Source organism: Aedes aegypti, chromosome 3 (assembly GCF_002204515.2).
Source record: "Aedes aegypti strain LVP_AGWG chromosome 3, AaegL5.0 Primary Assembly, whole genome shotgun sequence".
NCBI lineage: Eukaryota > Metazoa > Arthropoda > Insecta > Diptera > Culicidae > Aedes > Aedes aegypti.
In genome coordinates this window covers 166,125,341-166,150,407 of record NC_035109.1, presented here as the reverse complement: position 1 = coordinate 166,150,407, position 25,067 = coordinate 166,125,341, and the positions used below count along the sequence as shown (strand labels likewise).

General features: G+C 36.4%; 1 protein-coding gene across 1 annotated transcript; it reads right to left on the bottom strand.

The window, feature by feature from the left end:
- Positions 1 to 599: 599 nt before the first annotated feature.
- Positions 600 to 24,399, bottom strand: LOC5563972 (Bloom syndrome protein homolog). Its single transcript, XM_001648236.2, has 5 exons — positions 24,108 to 24,399; positions 23,944 to 24,046; positions 11,057 to 13,330; positions 2,406 to 2,955; positions 600 to 2,126 (listed from the first exon to the last, which is right to left on the bottom strand). The coding sequence occupies exons 1-5, from the start codon at positions 24,215 to 24,217 to the stop codon at positions 943 to 945; spliced, it is 4,221 nt and encodes a 1,406-aa protein (XP_001648286.1). The 5' UTR covers positions 24,218 to 24,399; the 3' UTR covers positions 600 to 942.
- Positions 24,400 to 25,067: the final 668 nt, after the last annotated feature.

Here is a 25,067-nt window from a genome sequence, read left to right as displayed (position 1 = left end):
TATAAAAATGTAGAAAACATTGAAAAATGTTTTTTAGACTTAAACTAACGGAAAATATTCGAAAATTGAGTAAACATGTGTTTTTGGCTTAAACTTAAGTGTTTGGCACTAAAATTAGGACAGGGCTTCAATTATTCAAGTTTTTCCTCTGACCTTTTTTTCACAAATTTCTTTTTATGTTTTTCGAGAAATTTCTTTAGAAAATCATACAGAATGTTATCTAGAGATTCAATTTTTTATAAATATCTTAGCAATTCATCTGGAAAATCCCCAAATAATTCTTCATTCAAGAATCCAGAGGATAGTTACACTGTTCGATCAACAAGTAGGATGTACGAGTGTTCTAATAAGCTTATAATCTTATTCCAATACCAAAGTTACAATATCGAACTGGATTCGTCGAGAAGTGATGGTGCTCTAGATAAGCGTTAAGGTGAAGATAAATCGAAGCCAAACCTCAAAATTTCAAGAGCACAAATCTGGAGAACCAAACACTCGTTTTAGTTGAAAACGTCACCACCAGCTAATGATCAATCGATTAAGGTTTCCGCTAAATCGGATGCTTGGTTCACCAGATTTGTGCTCTTGAAATTTTGAGGTTAATTAATTAAAGGATAATTTCTGCTTCCTTGTCAAAAACTTGGTTTCTGCTAGATAAAAAAATACTTCCAAAGAACTAAACAGGCCAGTCAACTAGCTTTTTAATAGCGCAGCCTAATATTTTTTTTATTAGGGAGATTTTGTGTCACAAAAACGACATATTCTATCGTATTCTGCTATGTAAGTAATAATTTTCTTGAGTGTAGCAGAAATTTCATGAGAATTCCAGGTTTACCAGGTATTAGACATCCTTGTGTACAAATAAAACGCCAACATTGTTGTTTTATGTTTATTTTGATTAAAAAAGAAAACATGTGTGGACTTTGGGTGTAAAACATAGTACTACCGATTTCCCAGAAGTGGTAGCAATCCAAAGCTTGAACCGCCCGATCGACCACCACGCGATGCCGATTTCGCCACAGTTTTCCTGACGCCTCCGCCACGTGTGCTGGTGGTTTTTGTACGTGCTCTAGATTTCGTCCTGCCTTTCCTGTACCTCTTTGCTCCACGTTTGGCGGAACCCCAGCTTCGTCTGCGTTTCACACCGCTTGCACCCGAACTACTCGCTTCATTTGCAAGTCGTGCCCAATCCGTGCCGTCCTCATCGCTACTACCCTCGCTGTCGTCTTCGCCATTATCAGCAGCTGCTTCGGCGGCGTCGAGCATGAGGACTATCTTTTCAGCGGCAAAGTTTTGAGTGATATCGAGTAAATGTTTGCCATACTTTTCAAAGTTGGCCTTTGTAACATGAGGCAAAGCCAACATTTCTGCTTCTGTCTCCGGCAAACGCTGTGCCATAGCCTTGAGGGCTTGCATGTTCATTACCGACGCAAGCGTCACGTTCAAATCTGCTGCAAGTTTTCTACAAGTATCCAGTAAATTATTGTAACAACGTTCCTGCAGTTCCTTGAGCTGTGTTGCGCTCTGGCTATCTAGTTTCTGTTCAACACCAACATCAACTTGCAGATTCTTTTTACCAGCCTTATTCGTCTTCACGGAGAAGTTAACACGCACTTCACGATTCATGAGCTTCTCGATTTTAGTTCCGATTTTGATGTATGCTTGGGGAATATCGTTACTGAAAATCAAATCCTCTTTGAGGTAATCTTCAATGACCAGTTTATGCATCAATCTCTGAATATCGATACGGTCCCACGCTTTTAGACGTCCATGATACGGGGTCTTGTGGTGATTGTTTTCGATAATCTTCTTTTGTTCACTTCCTTTGAAAATTTCTACCAGGTGCAAAAGTGTAAAACGATTTCTGCCAGAACACAAATCTCGTACGCTTTTTGCTACTGCAATGCAATCATCTGTAACGTCCATAGTTTTGTATTCACCTTGCATCAGACAATTATCGCAGGCAGTCGCTCGATTTTCCAAGCATTGCTCTCGCGTAAAATGTTCGGCAAAGTAATTCAACTGTTGTGATCGTCGACAATCCGTTACATTCTCACAGTAGTCGACCATGCGGAATAAATTGTTCACGTGAACTTTTTTCGCTTCAAAGGGAATCGAGCTGTCGACTAAAAGAAAAAGAGATCATATATTAAAACAAAAACTTTAACCGAATACATCCAATAATATTATTCTCACAGTTGATAACCGGAATTTTTGACACGCGAAAAACGGATTTTCTTCAAACCTATGCGTCGGAGCTACGTCGGGCAAGGTGCGCTGGGTAGTCCACCAGATCCGCTGTCCAGCGCACTATGTCCGACGTTAGGTTCAACGCATAGATTTTGAGAAAAATCTATTGTCGCGTGTCGATGATTCAGGTTTCCAACTGGAGTCGCGATACTTACAATCCATCATCTTTCTGAACCGCAGCATGTCCGAGTAATTGTAGTACAATATACAAGTAGAAAAGTCGCCATCTCGACCGGCTCTACCGGCTTCCTGGTAGTATCCTTCAATGCTCTTCGGAATCGAATGATGAATAACGTAGCGCACGTCTGGCTTGTCTATGCCCATTCCGAAAGCTATTGTTGCACACACCACCTTGGTCTTATCTGCGATCCAATCTTTCTGTGTTGATTCTCTCTGGGAATCTGATAGTCCAGCATGATAGCTTTTAGCAGATATACCAGCGGACTTCATCTCCGCCGCAAGCTGATCGCAATCCTTCTTCGCTAAGCAATAGACGATACCAGAAGCACGTGGGTACTTTTTCTTAATCAGATCGATGATTTCCTGTTTAGTTGCGACGCCCTGCTTTGGACGTACGATATACTTCAGGTTAGGTCGATTAAAACTGCATAGGAACCATTTGGTGTCCGACTTCAACCTAAGCTGTTTAATAACGTCAACTCGGACTCGAGGATTGGCAGTGGCCGTTAATGCCATGATGGGAATCTGTAATATTTGTGTTGATTAGTTAATTTATGTAACAAATCGAATATGGATAAATAGGCATAGGGGTAGACGGGGCTTTTTGGCCAATGGGGCGGAATGAGCACCCCTTGAAAACTGCATAAATTCTTGAAATTTCATCTGAAATAACTTGCAACCCCTTTGTTTTTTCTCAGTTAGTTCCCAAATGTTTCTATAGATTCACTCCGAACCCACCTGCTCTAGCACAGCAATTGAGTGCTAGGCGATGGTAGTAGTATAATCAGGCATTGCAATCTCATCTGAGCGTAGAGATCATCTTTGCATGTTGAAAAGATATTATCCCTAATCCAAGAGCACATTGAAATGATTCAATCTTTCCATCTTGATCATAAAATGATTACAATTGACAGTTCATAAACGTACTCTCGTAAAACCAAGTGTTTGATGTCCCACATCTGTGGAATTTGTTGTAAAAAAAACATTTTGCTCGCTTAGTAAAGAGCTGCACCGGTCCTTGAACTTCCGTCAGTGATTTTCTTATATTCAAAAAATGGTAGTAGATAGAGATGGTCAGACGAGTTCGGCTGCAGCCAAGATTCTTTTGAACTGCTGACGGTAATCATTGCTATTTCTCCGCGGTTTTTTGGCATATGGTATTGATTTTTTGCCCATTTCCACCAAGCTTTTGCGCTCAATAAAACAATTTACTTGGCTGGGAATTGATTGTAGTGAAACGAACACTTTTATATTTTACACCTATGGATTCATATTGTGCTTCTCCCTAATTGATTGTTAACGTGAAAAACTTTATAATTTGTTTGATGATCAGATGATTGTATTAAATGTATTAAAGGGCTTGTTTTATTTATGTACTCATTGCTAAAAAAATGTTAAAGGGGGCAAGATCCGTCATTGGTTTAGAAATTTTCAGAAGCAGCTTAATCGTTCAAAATCAAGAAAATTTACACGATATTGTGTTCACTGTGTTCTATTCTCCAACAAAAACACAGTGAACAAATTTTCTTCGAAGATTTTTTAGTTTTGAATAGAAAAACTGCTCTTGAAGTTCCGTAATCATCGTACGATGACGGATTCTTGAACGAAAGCCTCAAAATCAAGATCATCTCAAGATCAAACGCGGTTTGTAGAGGAACTGAATTGGTTGAAGTATTAAAAAAAATACATTTATAACGAATGCAAACATGGTAATCTTTATTTGACGTCTTGTTAATCCCACAAATATCATGCAGCAATAATATTTAATAATATTGTGAAATCTAGATTGTGGGAAGGTTTTTCTCATATTCTTCGTTCTTCGTTCAATCCTTTGAGGCGAAAATGTTGACGTTAAGGTATTCTTGATATATCCTGGTGCAACATGGGAGGAGACCAAATTGGGCAGGATAATCACGATAATTTTCACTGAAGTAGAGGGCTGCGTTACCTATAGATAAAGGGAAATAATGTGTTGATCTATTTCAATAAGAAAAACTAGCTTACACTTCCACTAATATCACAAATCATAATAACTCTTGATCCTGTCTTCTATTTGCATGAGTGTCACTTTCTGAACATTTGTTCCGAACAGTTTGCTGAGATTAAAATATTCTATTGATGATCAAAAGAGTCAGAGATCTAGGTGAAAAATCGATCAAAGAGCTCAAAGATAATATCTTGTTATTCGATCCATATCCCACTCAGATGATCAAAAGATGAGATGAAATGTAATGCCTGAGTATAATGAAATGATGTAACATACACATTTAGATTTTTTTCACGAGCTCGGCTGTGCGGATCTCGGTTTCCCGAATTTAACCGAGACTCAGCTAACAAATTGTCCGGTTGCTTAGCAACGAAGCACGATTTACGCTTTTATTTGCTGAGATCCCAGGAAATTTGTTTTTTTTTACTATTTCATTTATTTGAAGGCTCACACGCCGTTATTCAGTATCACAGAGCCAATATAACTTCTATTATGAATAAGGAAATTTGTTTGCCGACTACTCGGCTGTGCGGATCTCGGTTAAAATTAGCCGAGATTCGGCATTCTGAATTAAGTGTGTAGAATCCAATATATCAGTTGTAATACCTAGTTAAGTTTTTTTAAGTTAAAATCCAGGAAATAAATTCATTCCTAATCGAGCTCTAGAAGAAGTAAGATGTACCAAGTTTATAATCTACCGTAATCCGGGGTATCATTGATCAGATCTCCTAAAAAGCTCGTATCGCCATTTATTGGTGGAACATTTCCAAATCATGAATGGAGCTTCTCTTTTTTATATTCATAAGCTAATGAAAGTGAAGATTTTTGCGTAAATTGCGTTTACCTTTTGCGTAAATTTGTCAACTTTTCGAAACAATTATTTCAATGGGTAGGGATGATACTACCGAACATTCATGTATCACACAAGTTCTGCTAACGATATGAGCAAGGAAAGTGTGGTTCTTACTAAAAATGGCATCGCCAAAAACGATTCCGTTGTCAAAACTTTCATAAGTATGCTCAATTAGGCAACATTAACGAATTACTTTAAAGAATATAGAATTTCCTTAGGAAATTGCCTACCTTTGGGCGTATTTCGTGATTCGAGGTGTTTTTAATTTCAAAATAACTCAAAAAGTAAATGACTTGTAAGCATTTGGCCTTCATATTTAGCTTCGGGGGCCATGATTTGAGTACGTAATGACATTTTCAATATTACCGAACATTGTACACATAGGTGATCAATGTTACCCCAAATCAGCTTAATCAAAAAATCACTTAAAACATTTTTTTAAACATGCTTAAATCTTTCAAAAAAGAAAATGCTGTATATAGTCTCGAGCTATGGGTGGCAGTACTTGTTTTAAAAATATAAAATTGGCAACATTTGCATTTTCAAACAAAATATTTGAGAAATATTCAAAAAAATGATCAATGTTACCCCGGATTACGGTACCAAGTTATCCACCAATTAAAGTTCCAAGCGTTAGCCGTTTCCATTCGAGCAGAAGAAAGACTCCTAGTGCGCTTTGAGCTAGTGCTTTAGCCGGTAGCTCCGCTCTCGCCGAGTAAAGTGACTACGCTACAGGAAGTGTCCTTTTTATCCACCGTTGCAATTCCAACGGAAACCGTGAACCTGCCCCAACACCAACAACATAGCTGATGAGAATATGAAGCAATAGGTATGTTACAAGTCAGTGCTCGAAACTCAAAGAAAAAGAAAAAAATATGTTCGAAAAAACTGTCCATATCGCCCCGAATGGCTCTTTCAAATTTCGTCATTTCAGAATGATTCTATAAAAAATAATTCTTCTTGCACAGAGTGTTTATAAATAGTAATAAATTTCATGAGCAGTAAAAAATAATTGAACTTTTAGAATAGAGTCGATGTACCAATAGCCGCAAATATTCGTATACAATTGAAAAATTACGCTAGCGTCATTATTTTTACATCATCTGAAGGCTTTTTATCTTGGTTTTGTAGGAAAAATATGGAAACTACGAAAACTCATATGATTGTATTTATTATCGCTTGTGCCACTATAGGAATACATGTGCCTATAGTAGTACTGTTTCTAATTTCTGTTCCTATAGTAGCACAAGCATCACGGCGTTGGCAAAATACCAATCAAAACCGTATTTTTACAAAACTTTTATATTCTTCCTTTAAAGTGTGGATCAAAAGACTTCATTTGATGTAAAAAAGGTTTTTAATTCAACAATAATTTCATATAATAAAAAATGGTTTCTCTCAGTAGTGCTACTATAGGAACAATAGGTTTACTATAGGCGCAAAGGAGCTCAAATTTTAAGCAACATTAATTATTTAGATCATTTTTTGAACAAAATCAAGCTGTGTATCAATGGTACTCAGATAAATAGCTCCTGACCGTCATGTCAAAAAATATTTTGAAACGATTTATAGCAAAACGACCGTAAAAACCCACTAGGGCGACTGCTAAGGGAACACCGACCCTATATGGGATTATTTTACATCCAACAATTGGGTGCTCATATCACCCTATCAGTAAAAAATCGACTCGAAAAATCACAAATTTTGAAAAATCATTCATTTATCCGTGAACTTTATAAGAGAAAAGAAATCATGATCTAGTGTATTCATCTAAAAATTATTGGAAATCATGCAAATATTCGAAGAATTCATAATATTTTCGACACTTTTATCGACTTCTCTTTAAGGTGGCCAAACTGCCCCACTTTCCCCTATTTATCATATTCCCCATATTTTCTGAAATTAAGTAAGCTGAAACTATTTGGATTTTTTTATAATTATTAGTATCATTCCAAACATTGCATTCATTTCTTATATCTAGGTGTTCTGTGTTAGATAACACTATCATCCTAATTTCGTATAACAAAATTAAGTTTTTATTAACATTTTGTTAACAACATATTACATTTCATTTGCCGTAGCAGTTACGAATGTTTACAGGTGAGTTGATTTCACCTGCTTATAAGAGAAAAAACGCTTTCAATTTACTTAACCTGCTAAATATAAAAAGCATTAATCGTGACCATAGAAGATTGCAACGATTTTCGTCTAAAATTATTAATTATTTTATTTTACATTTTTTTATCATTTCTTCTTGAAGATTTCAAATAAAGAGCATTTTGTTTATGTGGGAATATTAGTTGAGTTTTGGAAGCATTAGAAGAAATCTTCCATTTTTGCAAGTATGAAGAAAATATATCCAAACTTTTTTACAATCTACTACAGATAACACGCAGGTTTCGTCCTTTTGCGGAGAGGCCTGTGTTATCAGCAAACAAGGATTTTTGACATCCCTGAGGTAATTCAGTCAGATGTGAAAATATTGTATAATATAGGTCCCAAAATGCTGCCTTGGGGAGCACCAGCTCTTACAGGAAGTCTTTAAGACAGGTCTGAGTTCTGATAATTAACCTGAAGTGTATGATTTGACAGATAACTTTAAATTATTCTAACAATGTATATTGGAAAATTGATTTTTTTTTCAATTTTGCGATCAGGCCTTCATACCAAACACTGTCGAATTCTTTTCTATGTCTAGAAGAGCAAGACCAGTAGAATGGCCTTCAGATTTGTTGGAATGAATCAAATTTGTTACACGTGGTAGTTGATGAGTGGTCGAATGTCCGTGGCGGAATCCGAACTGTTCATTGGTAAAAATTAAATTTTATTGATATGGACCATCATTCTGTTCAAAATGACCTTTTCAAAAAGTTTACAGATGGAGGAAAGCAAACTGATTGGACGATAGCTAGAAACTTCTGCTGGATTTTTGTCTGGTTTTAAAATTGGAACAACCTTAGCATTTTTCCATTTGTCAGGAAAATATGATAATTGAAAACATTTGGTAAATATATCAACTAAAAATGATAAGCTACTTTCTGAAAGTTGCCCCACAAGTGGGGCAAGTGAATAGTTTATCGTTTTGAACAATAAATCCAAAAACTAACAGTTACACTCACGATTTCTATTACCTTTAACATTTGTTAAGGCTTCATAATGAACAATAACATAAGTAACATGTAAACAAAGAAATCATTTTTCATGTTACTTGAATTTTCTTCTGTTCAGTTATGTTTGTTGAAATGATTCGACAAAATTATAACTGCAACATTTCCAATGTTAGTTCTTACATCATGGGACAGCAATTGAATTTCTGCTCTGTAGAATTTCCATCGCTCGTTATTTGTTTTTAAGAAAATCGGATATCACGTCGGATAACTCTTCAAGAGAAATCAAACGGAATCCTTCAAGAAACTTTTTTATGTGGATACACCTATACCCCATTTTCTATGTTTTGAACTAGCTTTACATAGACATTCCACGAGATTTCCATGCGTTTTTTTTTTATATTGGAACTTTTTAATCAACGTCTTCCTTTTAATCGGCTGTCCGAAGTAAACATAATCATATCGTAATATTTGGCAACCTTATTTTTAGAGAAGTTCCATGATAATAGCATTTAACGCTTTGAGTATAGTGTTTTTTGAATTATCAGCACGTTCAGTTGCTCTATGATAATTGCGAACCTTGTATACTTATAGCTACCTAAAGAGAAAACACAAAGTCAATCTCTAATGAGAAACTTTTCACTCGCCCCACGTGATTAGAAAATTGACGATGTTTCATGTTTATTTTTAGGTCTATGTCGAATTAATTCTAAAACTTTTTTTATTGCAGTTTAAAACTGTCAGAGGGCACTACTTAGAAGTGGTACAGAGAATTATTTTCCGCAACTTTTTTTCCACTGAAAATATTAAAATAAGATTGCACGCCGCCAACTTGTTACGAAGTTATAGTTGACAGGTTAACAATATTTCGCTCTATTATGCAATAATGGCTGAAAAATCTCAGAAATCTCTTACTTATTGTAATGTTCTCAATGGCCTCAAAGGTTTACGCATGAGTTTAAAACGTTAAATCACATATTCAGTAAAATATATCAATTATTTTCACTTACCCCATTTACCCACTTGCCCCGCGGTACCTTAACAATTTATTTTCCTCTTTTTTGTTTTTTGTTTTTTTAAAGACACTGACACGTGAATGCTTCCAGTGGGCATTTAAGCCCTTTGAAGGAAGCACCACACTAGACAACGGACTAGCATGCAACGCCCAGTGGCACAGTCAGAAAACAGTCCTCACGAAAAGTTTACCGGCCTGAGGTGGGAATCGAACCCACACTCCCTAACACGATGCGGCTAAATGCATGGTGACACTAACCGCACGGCTACGAAGCCCGAAGCCCACTCTTTCAATGCCGGTATTGGCTTCTGAGGTTTTTTTTTTTAAATTTTAGATAATTTCCAAAAGGGATTAGAGTCAGGGTCCAATTGAGAAATTTTACTTTCATTTTTTGTGAAAATTGTTTTTTAATTTATTTTTGCAGATCATGCCATATACCGTTAAGCTACCATTCACCGTACATGTAAGAAAAATTTGCACTTCAAAAAATCTAATCATTTTTCTAAATCACTTAAAGCAAACTAGAATACCACTACGAAGCGTGTAATTATACCATAATTCAGGAAAAAAATCTAAAATTAGTGATGCATAACAAAAAATAACTCAAAAGTTATGTTTACAAATCTCATGTTAAGGTCGCTTCGTACCGTTCTATGTCACCATTTACCGTGTACGGTGGTGCACAATTTACCGTGCGTATTGTATAATTTAACCCCAAGAATCTGCTCAGAATTTTAATAAAAATCAGTTAAGGTTTAGTTTTAAAAATCCATCTAAAATCTCATAAACAAACCACTAATTACCTTTTCAATGATTTCCCGATAACATTTCAAGTCAGTGTTTATTTACCGCCTTTAGTCCCTTTAGAATTGCTACAAAGATCTAATCAAAAATATGCCATGAATCTTAATAGAAATCTATCACGCATCTTACCAAGAACTTTGCGAAGAATCTCTAGGCACCCATCTAGATTTTTTTTACGGATCTTAATGTGGTTTCATAAGATTCTTCATTGAATCTGTTCAATACCTTTAGTCATAAATCAACAAAGCATCTCACAAGAGATGGATACAAAATGCAAGAAAAATCTGGCATTAATGTTAAGTAAACCAACCACTTTTACAGGATTTGTTTATAAACTGTCTAGGAACTATGTTTCAAGCAACTCACCAGAATTTCACCCATAGTGCTTAACATTTGAACAAACCGATATTTTGAAAGTGAAATACATATGTTCCTTATGTGTCTAGCAATTTCCGGGGTATTTTACGTATTTTTTCCAGGTCGTTTGGAATTCCCGGGTTTTTCCGGATGAATGGACACTCTGCAGTACGAATACTTGAAGTAATATCTGGAGCAATATAGCAAGGAATCCCCTAAGAAATTCGTTAAATGGCCCGCAAAGAAGTGACTGTTCGGGTTCTCTGAGGAATATTGAGCAAAAACTCTAGGAATTTTTGTTTCTGGCTTATGTGGGTTAATAAAGTTCACATTTTTAGACACTCAGTAGCTATCAGCCCTGTGACAAATAATAGCAATATGGCGCACCTTTTTTTCAAATATAAGAACAAAACAATCAAATTATTTGTTAGATCGATTCCCCTTTTTAGATATTTTTTATATTCGATTCTTTAGATAAATGTATGATAAAATGTTACACTTACCGAAGGGAACTGCTCTCTTAGCACCGAAAGCTTTTTATAATCCGGCCGAAAATCATGCCCCCAAGCCGACACGCAATGCGCTTCATCTATCACAAATCTTGCCAGCTGTTTCATTGCGTGTAAACCCGAAAGCACATTTTGGAATCTACCAGAAGATGAGATCTTTTCCGGGGTAACGTATAACAACTTCATCTTTGGTCTCGGACTTTGCAGATCATAGTAAATTCTTTGTTCCTCTGCATAGCTTATATTGCCCGATAAATGTGCAGCCTCGATGTCCAACGAGCTAAGTTTGTTGACTTGATCGAGGATCAGTGATTTCAGTGGACTGACCACTATTGTGACCCCATTTGTGAGCAAAGCTGGCAGTTGGTAGCACAAAGATTTACCTCCACCTGTAGGCATCAGCACGAAGCAATCGTTACCCAAAAGGGTGGCATTGATTACCTGCAACTGGTTAGGGCGGAAAGATTGCAGACCAAATTTAGTGCGAAACAGTTCGGCCATTTCTTGCGAGTGAGGATAGTTCATTCCATCGAAAACTCCTGTCAATCCATCGTTGTGTACACCAGAGTGGAAGTTTCCTAGCGAGTTTTGAGATTTTGGGAGATTGCTGGAAGCATTCGATGCCTGACTACTACCAACAGCGTCCACACTTCGGTAAAGAGATTGATCATTATTCGTGCTGTAACGTTGATTATTCGATGTGCTAGGGAAAGCTTCAGACACATCTGCTATGCTGATAATGTCGTTATTGTCTTCGAATTGTGAGGCATCGTATACCTGCCAACCGTCATCATCAATTTGCGTTTCAACGTTTTCGATGAACTGAGTGTTACGTAACGATGTTTCATGAGCACTGAATGTAACACGTGGTTCCGGTCGACGGAACGAGCTTTCAGGGGTGATCAAATCTATTGAGCTCAAGTTGGTCTGATTGGCACGTCCTCTATCAATGAGCTCCGCTTCTTGAATATTGTTCAGAATGGATTCAATATCGTCATCTTCGTTTTCCTGAGATGGATTGATGGTCTCTGCTGCCGCTGTCGCGGATGTTCCAGGCATAGTTCCAAACATTGGTTTCTTGAACACGAAGGCACTAGACTGCGATGGTGTTGATAAAGATGGAACAGGCGGAAGGGTACTATCCACACAGTCTCGCTCAGGTTCATCGAAAAATGACGAGTTAGAGATATCCCTGCTTATCTGGTTTGCTTTGAATCTGGTGTCGCTGACACCATTGCTTGCCGTGGTCGTTTCCAGACAACTTTTCCGTGAGCCTATTGTGCTACTGGTTGTCACGTTTTTCAACGCCTTTTCATTCACTTTTATCTTGCTTTTCACATTTTCTATTAGTGACTTGAGCTTACTGTAAGCATCCAAGCGGAATCCATCTATTGAACTGAAGAATTCAACGGGAAGTTGGCTGAATATGTCGTAGTACTTTTCTAGCAGTGAGTTTTGAATTTCTTTCAGTGAGGTGCAATTCTCCTTGAGGGATGGCTGCGATAGCCCATTTGTTTTAAAACATGGACTGTTCAACACATCCACCATGTAATCATCTAAATCTGGGTCGAAAGTGACCTTCGGTTTCTTCTTTTCAGGGCGTTCCACATTAGCAGGATTTGATTTAAAGGTACTTGTACTGATCGGTTTAATTGATGTCTTGCTAATAGGCGAGATGTGCTGATTGTTTGAACGATTATGTTCATCCAGTGTAGTTTTTGTTGGGCCATTAATATCACTGGGCGCAGGTGAAGATGTTCGAAAGATAGACTGTTCTCCTTTCGTATCTTTCGTCGATCTCTTATGCGTGTTTGTCACAAGAATTGGCGTTGAACTGGAAGGTTTTTCATACTTAGTCTCGAAAGGATCATCGTCGGTGTTGATGTTGGGCGTTAAATTTAGATTAATCGGTTCCTTCAGGGGCACGTCCAATGCTGCCAGCATAGATGTAGCCTTGGGAACTTTATACTGAAATTTCCCAATTTTGCTCGTTGCAGCACTTTTTGTCGGGCTGATTTTAGCCAGGTTTTCCTGCAATTTTTTCGTAGCCTTCAGATATTGACTGTCGCTTTCCAGATCTAACTCCAAATTCATAGAAATGGCAGAGGCCTTTTTGCAATATCCTGACACCATGAGATCGAATTCATCCATCGATTTCGTTTTGTTGGGATATTCATCTTTTATACTACGAGACGCCTTGCTTTTTGGTTTGATAGGCGATGTATCAGAGTCGCTGGAAACTATTTCAATAGCGGATGATTGTTTTGCCTGTAAGTCGTAAAAAAATATATAAATTACTGTAAGGTACCGCGGGGCAAGTGGGTAAATGGGTTAAGTGAAAATAATTAGCATATTTTACTAAATATGTGAATTAACGTTTTAAACTCATGCGTAAACCTTCGAGGCCATTCAGAACATTACGATACGTAAGAGATTCCTGAGATTTTTCAACCAGTATTGCATAGTAGAGCGAAAAATTGTTAACCTGTTAAATATAACTCCGTAACAAGTTGGCGGCGTGCAATCTTAATTTAATATTTTCAGTGGAAAAAAGTTGCGGAAAATAATGTCCTGTACCACTTCTAAGTTGTCCCCTCTGACAGTTTTAAACTGCAATGAAAAAAGTTTTAGAATTAATTCGACATAGACCTAAAAATAACTAAATTGACACACCGTCAATTTTCTAATCACGTGGGGCAAGTGAAAAGTTTCTCATTAGATATTAAATTTGTGTTTTCTCTTTAGGTAGCTATAAGCATATAAGGTGCGCAATTATCATAGAATAACAGAACGTGCTGATAATTCAAGAAACACTTTACTCAAAGCGTTAAAAGCTGTTATCATGGCCAAATCATGGAACTTCTCTAAAACAAAGGTTGCCAATATTACAATATTAAAATGTTTACTTCGGACAACCGATTAAAAGGAAGACATTGATTGAAAAGTTCCAATATAAGAGAATGCACGGAAATCTCGTGGAATGTCTATGTAAAGCTAGTTCAAAACATAAAAATGGGGTATACTGCCCATATTCGCATAACAGTCCCATGTTCTATGGTATTTCCTATATACATGGGACTGTTATGCGAATATGGGCAGTATAGGTCTATCCACATAAAAAGCTTCTAAATACTTTATTGAAGAATTCCGTTTGGTTTCTCCCGAAGAGTTGTCCGCCGTCATATTCGATTTTCTTAAAAACAAATAACGAGCGGTGGAAATTCTACAGAGTAGAAATGCAATTGCTGTTCCATGATGTAAGAACTAACTTTGGAAATGATGCAGTTGTAATGTTGTCGAATCATTTCAACAAACATAACTAAACAGAAGAAAATTCAAGAAACAAACAAAAAAATTTCTTCGTTTACATGTTTATTGGGACGCCTTAACAAATGTTAAAGGCAATAGAAATCGTGAATATAACTGTTAGTTTTTGAATTTATTGTTCAAAACGATAAACTTTTCACTTGCCCCACTTGTGGGGCAAGTGAAAAGTAAGGAGGTGGTTGTCAAAAACTTTTTCTGTACTGTTTTCTTAAATTTTACATAAAAATCAATTTCAGCATACCCCAGCAAACCAGAGATCATATAAAGATGTTAATTTCAAATTGTTAAAGTGTGCAGTTTACGTTAGAATTGGATACGATGCAAAATGTAATTGTTTGAGATTGTTAATGGAGTCAACAATATGATCTGATCTGAATTTGCATCTTATCAAACTCAAATTTCATTTGGCAAAATATGTAACTTCAAATTGTCATCTCCTTAAGATTTCGATTTTACATTGTTTGATTCTATTATGATCTTCAATATGAAATTAGATATGAGTTCATCTGATGCAAAAATTAAATCATACTGGGGAAGATCACTCATCGCCGGATGCATCTCAAAACCAGGCATAAACCGAAAAAGAGATATTCATGCAAAAATTAACTAACATCAAAGTTTTACAGCAACAAAATGGTATCCCTTTGTACAAGCATTTCTGTACATTTCTGTTTAATGCCTTCAATAATTACATCACACTGAGGTGGATACACTGAGGGCGGCTACGGTCACTAATCGCACCGTATTTGTTCGCCAGTCTTACAGTTCTGTTACAGTTGCATACGTTTAATCTATGGGAATACAAAACACACAGGAAAATACCGTAACCATTTCACTAACTAATTATAAGAACTCTAATTGTTTTAATTTTAAAACTGTAGGTCAGAAATTGTCGCCTCGTATCACAATTTTTTATTCGTGTTTGTTTGTAAAAATTAAGTCATATAAACTGCAATGCACAGTCATACACAAAGTTATAGTAAGCGCCACATCATCTTGTCTCAAGTTGTATTGTCCATGATGAATATGTATGTATGCATATGGCCTCCATATTTGTGCGAATAGAGGGAATTCATGGATTTTAATATTAAAATGTTTGATATCTATCAGAGGTTTTTTTGAGGATTCTTAGTGACATTATGAGATTAGTATTTTCATGATCTCTAGAAATTTCATCAGAATGTTTTTTCAGCTATTTGCTCAACGTTTACTTCAGGTATTACTTTGAAGATTTTTTCAAAAGTTTATATACCGGTTCCAGTGACGATTCACTTATCCCAAATCTACTTGTTCTACAAATAAAAACTCTCAAAAAAAAAAAATATCACAACAAATACGCGTATAATGAATAGGCAATGGTTTATTAGTTCATTCCAAACATTTATCTTTTCCATTTGACTGTAAATATGCAAAAATATCAATTTATGATAGGCCGTTCCAACCTTTTTGAATCACGGGCCTTATTTTGTTTAATACAGCAATTACAAAATGTTTGGAAAAATCAAATGAAAGCAATATCATAAAATAAGGGAAATTGAAAATAGACATGTACCGAATATTCGGCCGGCCAAATATCTTGATTTTTTTGATTTTGCTGAATGTTCGGTCTGCCGAATTATGAAATCCGTCAGAACTTACCATTTTTTGTAATTTCTTCAAGCTCAAAACGATTATTCCGATAATTTCTGCACCGTGAAAGCTTTCCATATTAAAAAAAAACTAGCTTTTTTTGTTTTAGTTCAGGATTAAAAATGTAGTTTCGAGAAATTGGACGAACGTATGGGTGTTATTCGGATAAATTTAAAGGTTTTATTTGGCCGAATATTCGTTTGACTGAATAATAATGTTTCAAATTTTCGGTATGGCGGCATCCACAAATTACGTAACGCTCTAGGGGGAGGGGGGGAGTAGGCTCAAGCGTTACGGTTCATACAAAAAATTGAAATTTTTCATACAAAAAGCGTTACGGAGGGGGGGGAGGGGGTCAAAAATTTCCAATTTTAGCGTTACGTAATAAATGGACGCCGCCTATTCGACCGAAAGCCAAAAAGTGCTATTCGGTAAATCGGTCATTGAAAATATATTGACTTCTCTGATAAGCCTGATTCGCGGGTGACAAGTAATTTCTTGGTCTAACTTGATGCATGGGAAATTCCTGCAAGGAATCGATCAAGGAAGCTCATTTTTCTGATCACAGTATGCAATTGGAAAGAAATGTCAAATCAAACGGGAATCACTGTAGAAAATTTCTGCAAGGAATCGGCACGAAATTCCTTAAGAGATTCCTTTTTAGCAGCAAATCAGGCTATAATCTTGACGAAGATTCTGTGAGAATTGTGCTCAGGATTTCGTCGGAATTCTGCTCTGTATCCCGTGAGTATGCTTTCTCTTTTTTTTTCTAAAATATTTCTAAGAACTCTGTCAAAAATGTTTCGTAGGATTTTGTTAAAACCTCAAATAGTATTACAGGTCGGACTCGATTATCCGGAGACTCAATTATCCGGGGACTCGATTATCCGAGATTCGATTATCCGGAATTTTAGACTCGATTATCCGGAATTTGTTTTTTAATATTCTTGTTTTTAAATTTTTATGCATAAATCTGAGATAATTTGGTATTGCAATATACAATATGAATGGATTTGCATTTTAGAACGTATTTAAGAAAAGGTGGGTTAGAAAAAGTGTTTTTTTGTGTATGCTAGCCAAAACATTTTTTTCTTGTTGAGATCCCTACCGTTGCTAGAAAAAATTTCTGGCTGCGCCACCGCATCATATAAAAAAAATAACGAAAAAGATAATACCGTAAAACGGGGTGAATAGAAAAAGTGGAGCGAATAGAAACAAAACGACCTTCAGTTAAAAATGCGATCATTATGTAATATTAAACTTTGAAAGCCTACTGAAATATTTTTTCTCCATTACTTCAATAACAACAGAGTATCCCTAGACTATTTTTAAATTAAAAATCTTGCTACATTTCTCATTAAAAAATTGAGAAGAAAATATTGAAATCACAATCATTTTTGATAGCTTGAAACATCCGCCATTTTGGCTGATTTCAAAAATGATCGAAAATTGAACTTAGTTTTAAAATTTTTAATTTTTTTCTTCACTAAGTAAATACATGTTATTATTTCTTAAAGATGCACTTAAAAATGTGTTTATTTTTCCATTAAAATGAAAAAAGTATTGATATTTACTGAACAGTGTTTCTATTCGCCCCATTGCGGGGTGAATAGAAACATACAACATTTTCATGAATCTTTGTACGATATAATTTTTAATTTTTAACAGGAATTGGGGTCTTAGCAAAGGAAGACGCGACCCATATTTAAGGCTAATAAAATTGGTTTTTATCCACACGGTTTACGTTGTACACATTCAAACATGTCGGAAAGTGTTTCTATTCGCCCCATTTTACGGTATTTAAGTTCTTTTATCAAAGACATCATTTTTTTTTTCTTAGTGATTCGATTATCCGGAGGATTCGATTATCCGGAGTGAAAAAAAAATCGATACTCCGGATAATCGAGTCCAACCTGTATTTGGATATCCTGTCCCAGGTTTAATTTCAAAGAGATTCTGGACTTTTCGAGGATTCTGGGAAAGTTGTCCTTAGGATTAGAATTACAGTGCACGTGCTGTAGCATTATGTGCAGGAGCCTCACTGCCTGCAAGCGCACGGGCGCGCTGTGAGATTTATTTTGGTGCGCCTTATTATTCTTGAGATGTGTCTCAATGCGATTTCATGCGCTCCGTCTCTTGTGCTGTTTAAAATTCAGCGTGATGAACAAATTTTTTAACGAGGATCGAAATTGTAACTTTCAGATCTCGAGTCTTCGACCATGATGGTTTACATGATAAGACCAGTTATAGAAGTCTTCCCATGAACAGAACTGATGTTAAACTTTGGTTTGAACTTTGCAACTTGTGTTGAACCGCAAACGCGCTTCGTCTCTGTACCAGTGTACCACGCCAAACCCGGTACATGTGTTTCGGTTCAAACTTTGGTTCAAATATTGACAAATCAGACAGACAAAGAACGGTTGAAATCCACGTGGATAAATTTCTACGATCATATGTCGAACTTCTTGGTACAAATCGCACGACCCTTGAGGCTTGAATACATGGTTTATTTAAGCATATCAACTTAGATCAATATTTTAGGTAACATTTAGCGGTAACTTTATGAAAAAAAAACAAGGATTTTACTATATCATACAACAAGACACGGTAAGTAGAAAGTGATAATCGTGGATTTCAACTGTTTTCTGTTTGTGCCATCGTTCTGAGCCTCGGATGCAACCGAAGATTTGCACCAACATTTGAACCGCGGTTGCAATCGAGGTACAAATGGAATGGTTTTTGAAACGGCGTTCAAACCGAAGTTCACTTTACACATGTTTGGGATTGGGTTCAGGTTCGCGCGTTTCATTTGCACACGAGAACAGAGTACAAGGAGAGTACGAAACCGACTGAACCAACGTGTTCGGTGTTCGGTTGGGAAGACTGGTCTATAGACACCTGCATAATGAGGCGAAAATAGTTGTAGCGGCTCTTCGTACCTAATAAGTTGTTTCACAACTTGGATATCGATGGCGAGCCGTTGCGCCGAGCAGCGCATGAGACGAGTCTCCCCGGGTGCACAGGTGCACTTCACTTAGCGCGCGCTTTCAGAATTTTCGTGATCCTCTGGCTAGCGCAGCACACTAGGATTCCAATAAGCTGAGAGACGGTTTGGTTGGGAGACTCGTCCGTCAGTACATGTGCTTCTGATATATATGTAACTCTACTTAGTTGTCACTATTCCATACGGAACTTTTCTCGACGAGCCAGCTTGCCGGAAGCTAGATTGGGCAAGTCTCTGTCCAGACAGGGTGCCATGTAAACAGAATGTGAGAAGCGTTGCGAGGAAACGTTTGAACATCAGTTTCCCAACATGGGATGAACTGGAGCATAAAAACGGGAATGATGAAATTATTATGGTCTTATCCACTGGTGTACTAAACTGACTCGGTCGAAGAATTTTGACACTAGAGCGGGTCCAGATCACGTGGGGATCATACGGGAGCGTGCCCCGCTCAAGTGTCACAATTCTCAGACCGAGTGAAATTAGTACACCGGTAGATTAGACCATTATTATGTTCATGTTGAGAACAACCCGTAGTACTAAAATCGTTTAACTGAAAAAATCAGTAAACAAAAGTAAATAAAAAAATTACTGAGAAAGGCAGTAACGTTCCGCAAAAATGTTTACTGATTTAGTCGGTACTTTTTTGACAGTTCAACATTTTCTGGCTTTGCGGAGTTTTCGGTACTTATTAAACATTACCGACTTAACTCTGCTGTTCAAAAACGGTAATAAAATCTAAGCGTGTACATTTTGGACCCTCAAAGTATATATTTCAGAACCCCGGCATTTTATATCGTTTGGCGACAAAGTCCACAAAACTGGTTGTATAATATGCTTGCTCATAGTCTTATTAATCGATTGACAATGGAAAACCGAAAAAAATCTACGCCTTTAGTTCAGAAATTTGAAAAAAGCTTTTGTTTACATTTGAAAATTTTCTGACGGCCTCAATTTCTGTGTGTAACGTGTTGTAACGGTTGCATGGATGAACCGATTGAATTGAATTAATTTCAGATAAAATAAACACATTTTTTATGTACAAACAATTGATGCAAGTGTGGAATAGTCCTATCTTTCCAAATGGCATGCGGATTGAGTTGGTCTTTCGATTTAAACCGGTAAATTTGCTGGAAAATGGGCCGGGGGGTTTAAAATATATTGGTTACCCTACGCTGCTGAAGAGTAGGGTTGATTTCATAACGTCGGTAACGCCTGCCGTACAAATCAAATGGAGCTGTCACTTTTCCGTACTAAAAAATGTGCTGCTCAATTATTCCACAAGTAAAAGGGACACTTCGCTCATACTGGATTGGCTGTCAAAATTACTTTGGTAAAAAAGAGAAATTTTACTTGAACGCTTTACGTTTCAGGTGCATGTTACGCATAAGTACTGTGCAAAAGGATACACGCAGCGAACTAGACTATCGAATTTCATATATTTTGCCTTATGAAAGGTGGAACGATTATTGCAATACGAACGCTTTATGTATCGTTTTAGCATCACTCTAAATCAAGGCGTCGATAGGCGCGTGGTGTACGCTCGGGCCTATCGATCGCAGGGTTCTTGGTTCGATTCCAGGTTGCCGCGAAAACATTTTTTGTTTTCAAATTCTGGTTTCATAAGGCAAATTTATGAATTTCAATCCGATTTCTTGTGGCGAACTTATGTTTATTGATATTTGTCTGAGTGTAGGACAAGTAATGGCCAAGAAATACTTCAGCAGTCCAAATTACTTGATTACTGTATCCAGTTGACAAGTAGAGCTGATTTCGTAACATTGGTAACGCATGCCGTACAAATCAAATGGAGATGTCACTATTCCGTACGGAACAATGTGCCGCTCAATTATTCCGCAAGTAAAAGTGACACTTCGCTCATTCCGGATCAGCTGTCAAAATTACTTTGGTAATTAGCAACAAATTGTACTTGACCGCTCTACTTAGGATGTGGATACCAGGCTTTAGCAATAACTAATTACAGAGACGTCCGATTTAAAAACGGTCTTCGGCAAAGTTGTAGGTGATGAATGTATCTTACATTATCAACGTAGTTCTAATCCCTAAGAGCACATGGGAAAAGACTTTGATCGATTGAATGATTTGCTTGCTTTTCCCATAGTAGTTCCCATATAAACTTTGAAGGGCTTGTGCAGTCTCAATTTTTGTCCAAATGAGCTCAAATTTCGGGAGGACTCTCAGAATTTGATCCTGAATCGAATGAGCGATGTGGAGCAAAAACGATTTTTTGAACCACTCTAATATATACATAATTTTGTATGAAATGCGCGGAATTAGGCAATGCGCTGAATAAGGGCATCTTGTGTCCTTTTTCCTGGCAAAAGAAAGTGGCATGCAGAGCAAGGATAACTAAATAAACAACACATTGATATAAAAAAAAACTATAGACATAATGCATTTGCTATCGCGAAAGAGCAGTTTTTGCTTCAGGGGCGTATTATTATGGATTTGTATTATGGAGATAGACAAATTATGGATTTGTATTAAGAGATAGACAAACTTACTAAAGGAATTTCTCAGACAATACATAGTGGGAATTCTTGTTGAAAAATAAGGCTTAACTTTCAAGGAGCTTCGGCATGGCCAAGTTTTCTTCAGATGGATGGCAAAAATTTAACCTGGCGTGAATAAATGTAACAAAATCCAACAATAAATTCTCTCTTTGATTCAATTTTTTAAGTATTTTCGCATGAATAAATTTATCAATTAATTTGATTAGTTACCAACAGGTTTCTAGTAAAATTTAAAAAAATCTTTCAATACTCTTTGTAGAATTTTAGTATAATCAAATTCCTCAATAGTGGTAAAGTAATCTGTAGAGAAACATGTGGCAAAATAACTGGCTAGAGCAGCGGTTTTCAGATCGTGCTCCGCGGAGCCGTTGGTCCCGAAATGAACTAGCCCAGGGCTAAAAATCTCGTTAATAAAGACAAAAAAAAATCTTCGATAATGTTCTCAAAAATTCCTGAAATATTTTCGTGTTAATTTTCTACAGTACTACATACTAATCAATAATAAATTCATCGAAAAAGTTTGTTTGGAATTTTTAAAGGTAGGAAAAATGGGTTCATTTCACATCAATATACTCACCATAGTATCATGAAATTTCGGAGGATATGCAACATATGTTCTAAGATTTTATTTAATAATAGTTCCTGTAAAAAATCATCTATTTTAACACGAATCATTTTCTATTTCAAAAGACGAAGAAAAAAGAACAAACATTTTTAGAGTAAATCCATCATGGACCACTCAAGCTTTTTTGTGAGGTACATTGTGAACAAGTTTCATTCTACGGTTGAATTCTTGAATTTTACGACAGACTATTTTTGTAAATTTTTCCGAACAATTAGGCAGCGTCCATTTATTACGTAACGCTAAAATTGGAAATTTTCGACCCCCTCCCCCCCCTCCGTAACGCTTTTTGTATGAAAAATTTTAAATTTTTGTATGAGCCGTAACGCATGAGCCTACTCCCCCCCTCCCCCTAGAGCGTTACGTAATTTGTGGATGCTGCCTTATTCAAAAAAAAAAAATTTCAACAAAGTTCTTTGAAACCTCATTTTGTATGTATTTCTCTAGAAAACTTATATGGAGTGATTCGTAGAGGAATTTGTAAACCAATCCCCAAAAATATTGATATATTCCTGGAGTAGTTTTGCACCAAAAAATGGAGCGTGGATAAATTTTCAAATGTTATTTATGGAAGAATCCTGAGATTATCATTCCGAAAAAATGCAGGTATTTCTAGAACCTGAAAGAATACTTGATGGAACTTTTTGAGAAATATGTTAAGGATGAATTGTAAAATTTTATTTAATCTCAGAAAAATTTCTCCAAGAAATTCCCAAATCAATTGAAAATACTTAGATAAATTTCAGGTACATTTTTCGGGAGGATCTTAGGGAAACAATAATATAATTCTCTAAGAAATCTCTGAAAAAAATACTCGGAAAATCAGTTGAATGCAATTCGCTAGAAATTTATAAGAATGTTAGAATTCTTTAACCATTTTTTCGAGAGTGTTTTGAAGGAATGTGGGGTGTTGCTCATTGACTTTAGAGAAATCTAAAGAAACATTATCTGTGAAAGAATAATGTAGATAGATCTGCTGATAGAACTTTTTTGAGAAAACGTGCAAAATATTTTCCCAATCGAATTCTTTTTAATTGCTCATGAAATTCTTATGGAATATTAAGGGGAATGCTTAGAGTAACATCTGGTAGAATTTTTTTTTTGCAGGAAGTCTAGAGAATTTCTGCTGCGATTTGTTCAAACAAAATTTCTGAAATGCCCAAACATTTTTTTACAAACAACTGGAGGATACTTTAAACAAACAATTGGAATTATTATATAATTAATACGCATAAGACCTATAAGAAAAGATAAAAAGATTTACTAAAGCATTCGCAGGTGGAATTCTTCAAGAGATTTTTAAACAATTCGATAGAGATTCTTCGGAAAAGTTCCCGGTTAGATCGAAAAGTCTGGGAATGATTTTTCGTGGGAATCCCAGGATTAACTCAGTTAAAATTGGTAAAGCAGTTCTTGAAGAATCCACTGAAAAGTACGAACATAATTTATGAAGTAATTCCCGTAGTAATTCTCAGAAGAATCTCTTCAAAGCACATGGTTATTTTTCTACAATTCTTGAAGAATTTGACTGACAAAAAGAATGAATCTTTTCCGTAGCGAAAAACAAAATTTACGAATACCACTGATGTGTCACAAATATAACGAAGATAACATATAAATAAAATCAATACAAATTTATTAAAACTTCGAAATTTGTGAAAATCGTGACATTACTTCTATGAAACAAGTATTTGCTAGGCCCCCTCCAGAAAAAAAATCCTAGCTACGCCAATGTGAATGACTGTTTCTAAGCCACGAAACTTACCTTCGGGAACTTTGGTTTGAATATGCTAGGGGATCGCAGTTTAGCTTCGTCGTCTAAACCTCCTGTATATCCAGATTCGTTCTTTAGGATAGAATTTTCATCGCTTTAATGAATAGAAATAGACTGGATTAAATTAAATAACTTACACGCAGTTTGTGTTTTACCTTTCGATATTCGGTTGCTCTTTTTTGGCGATGAATGCCATCAGGCTGGTTTGTTTCTTGGGGTCATTTTTTGATTGCGTTGATGAGAGCGATAGCGGTTTTCGAGACATGTTCAGCTAGTCTAACTTCTAAAGCACAGGGGTACAGGTACGAGTATAAAACATTCCACTAGAAAAGTATGATATTACACGTAAAAAACTAATTCTTTCTGGACGAAAAATGGGATCATTTTTGTTTTCACATGTAAGTTGTATTTGTCATGGATCCGAGTTGACTGCCAACACTGATCAAAAAACATCTGCCGCATTTTGTATGAAACTTCATGTTGTTTTGATTTGAGCACACCAGTTTTTCAGTGCAGTACCGATCAAGGTTTCTTGAAAGGAGGTTTATCAATTAAGCAGTCACAGGATGCAGGGAGAGGCAATCCGAGAAGGGGTGAGAAGTGACAGCTGCCCGGATAAAACCGTACACGCTGTGAACTAGACTATCGAAATTCATACATTTTGCCTTATGAAAGGTGAAACGGTTATTGCAATACGAACGCTTTATGTATTGTCGAACCGCCACCAAACCGGATCGCGCCAGCGAGACTTGCGACGCGCCTCAACTCGCCGCATTTTCAAATCAGTTTTTTAGAGTGGCGCTGCATTCTTACGATTTTTATGAACACAGCGCACTATTCACATATTAGCTGCGACGCTCGGGGCTCGTGAAAACCATTATTTTTAATAAATGTTGGTCTTGATTTCTACCGGATACAAGTGTTGTGAAAAACTCAATTTCTCACAACTTACGCTTGAGATTTTTCATGCGTGAGTTGTCAATCACGCAATTCAGCAGTCAAAAAATCATGGATGAGTTGGCTCCCCTTTTTGACTCATTGTCTCATATTTCCACAGTTACCTCACACACGGCAATAATTTCTTGTTAGTCTTGTAAAATTATAGTAATCCTTTC

Bases quoted from the DNA above. Each gene is read 5' to 3' on its own strand.
- LOC5563972 (XM_001648236.2), bottom strand. From the start codon at position 24,217: ATGTCTCGAAAACCGCTATCGCTCTCATCAACGCAATCAAAAAATGAC. The intron at 24,047-24,107 runs GTAAAACACAAA...TATTCATTAAAG, and splicing joins GAGCAACCGAATATCGAAAG to CGATGAAAATTCTATCCTAA. The intron at 13,331-23,943 runs GTAAGTTTCGTG...TACGACTTACAG, and splicing joins TCAAACCAAAGTTCCCGAAG to GCAAAACAATCATCCGCTAT.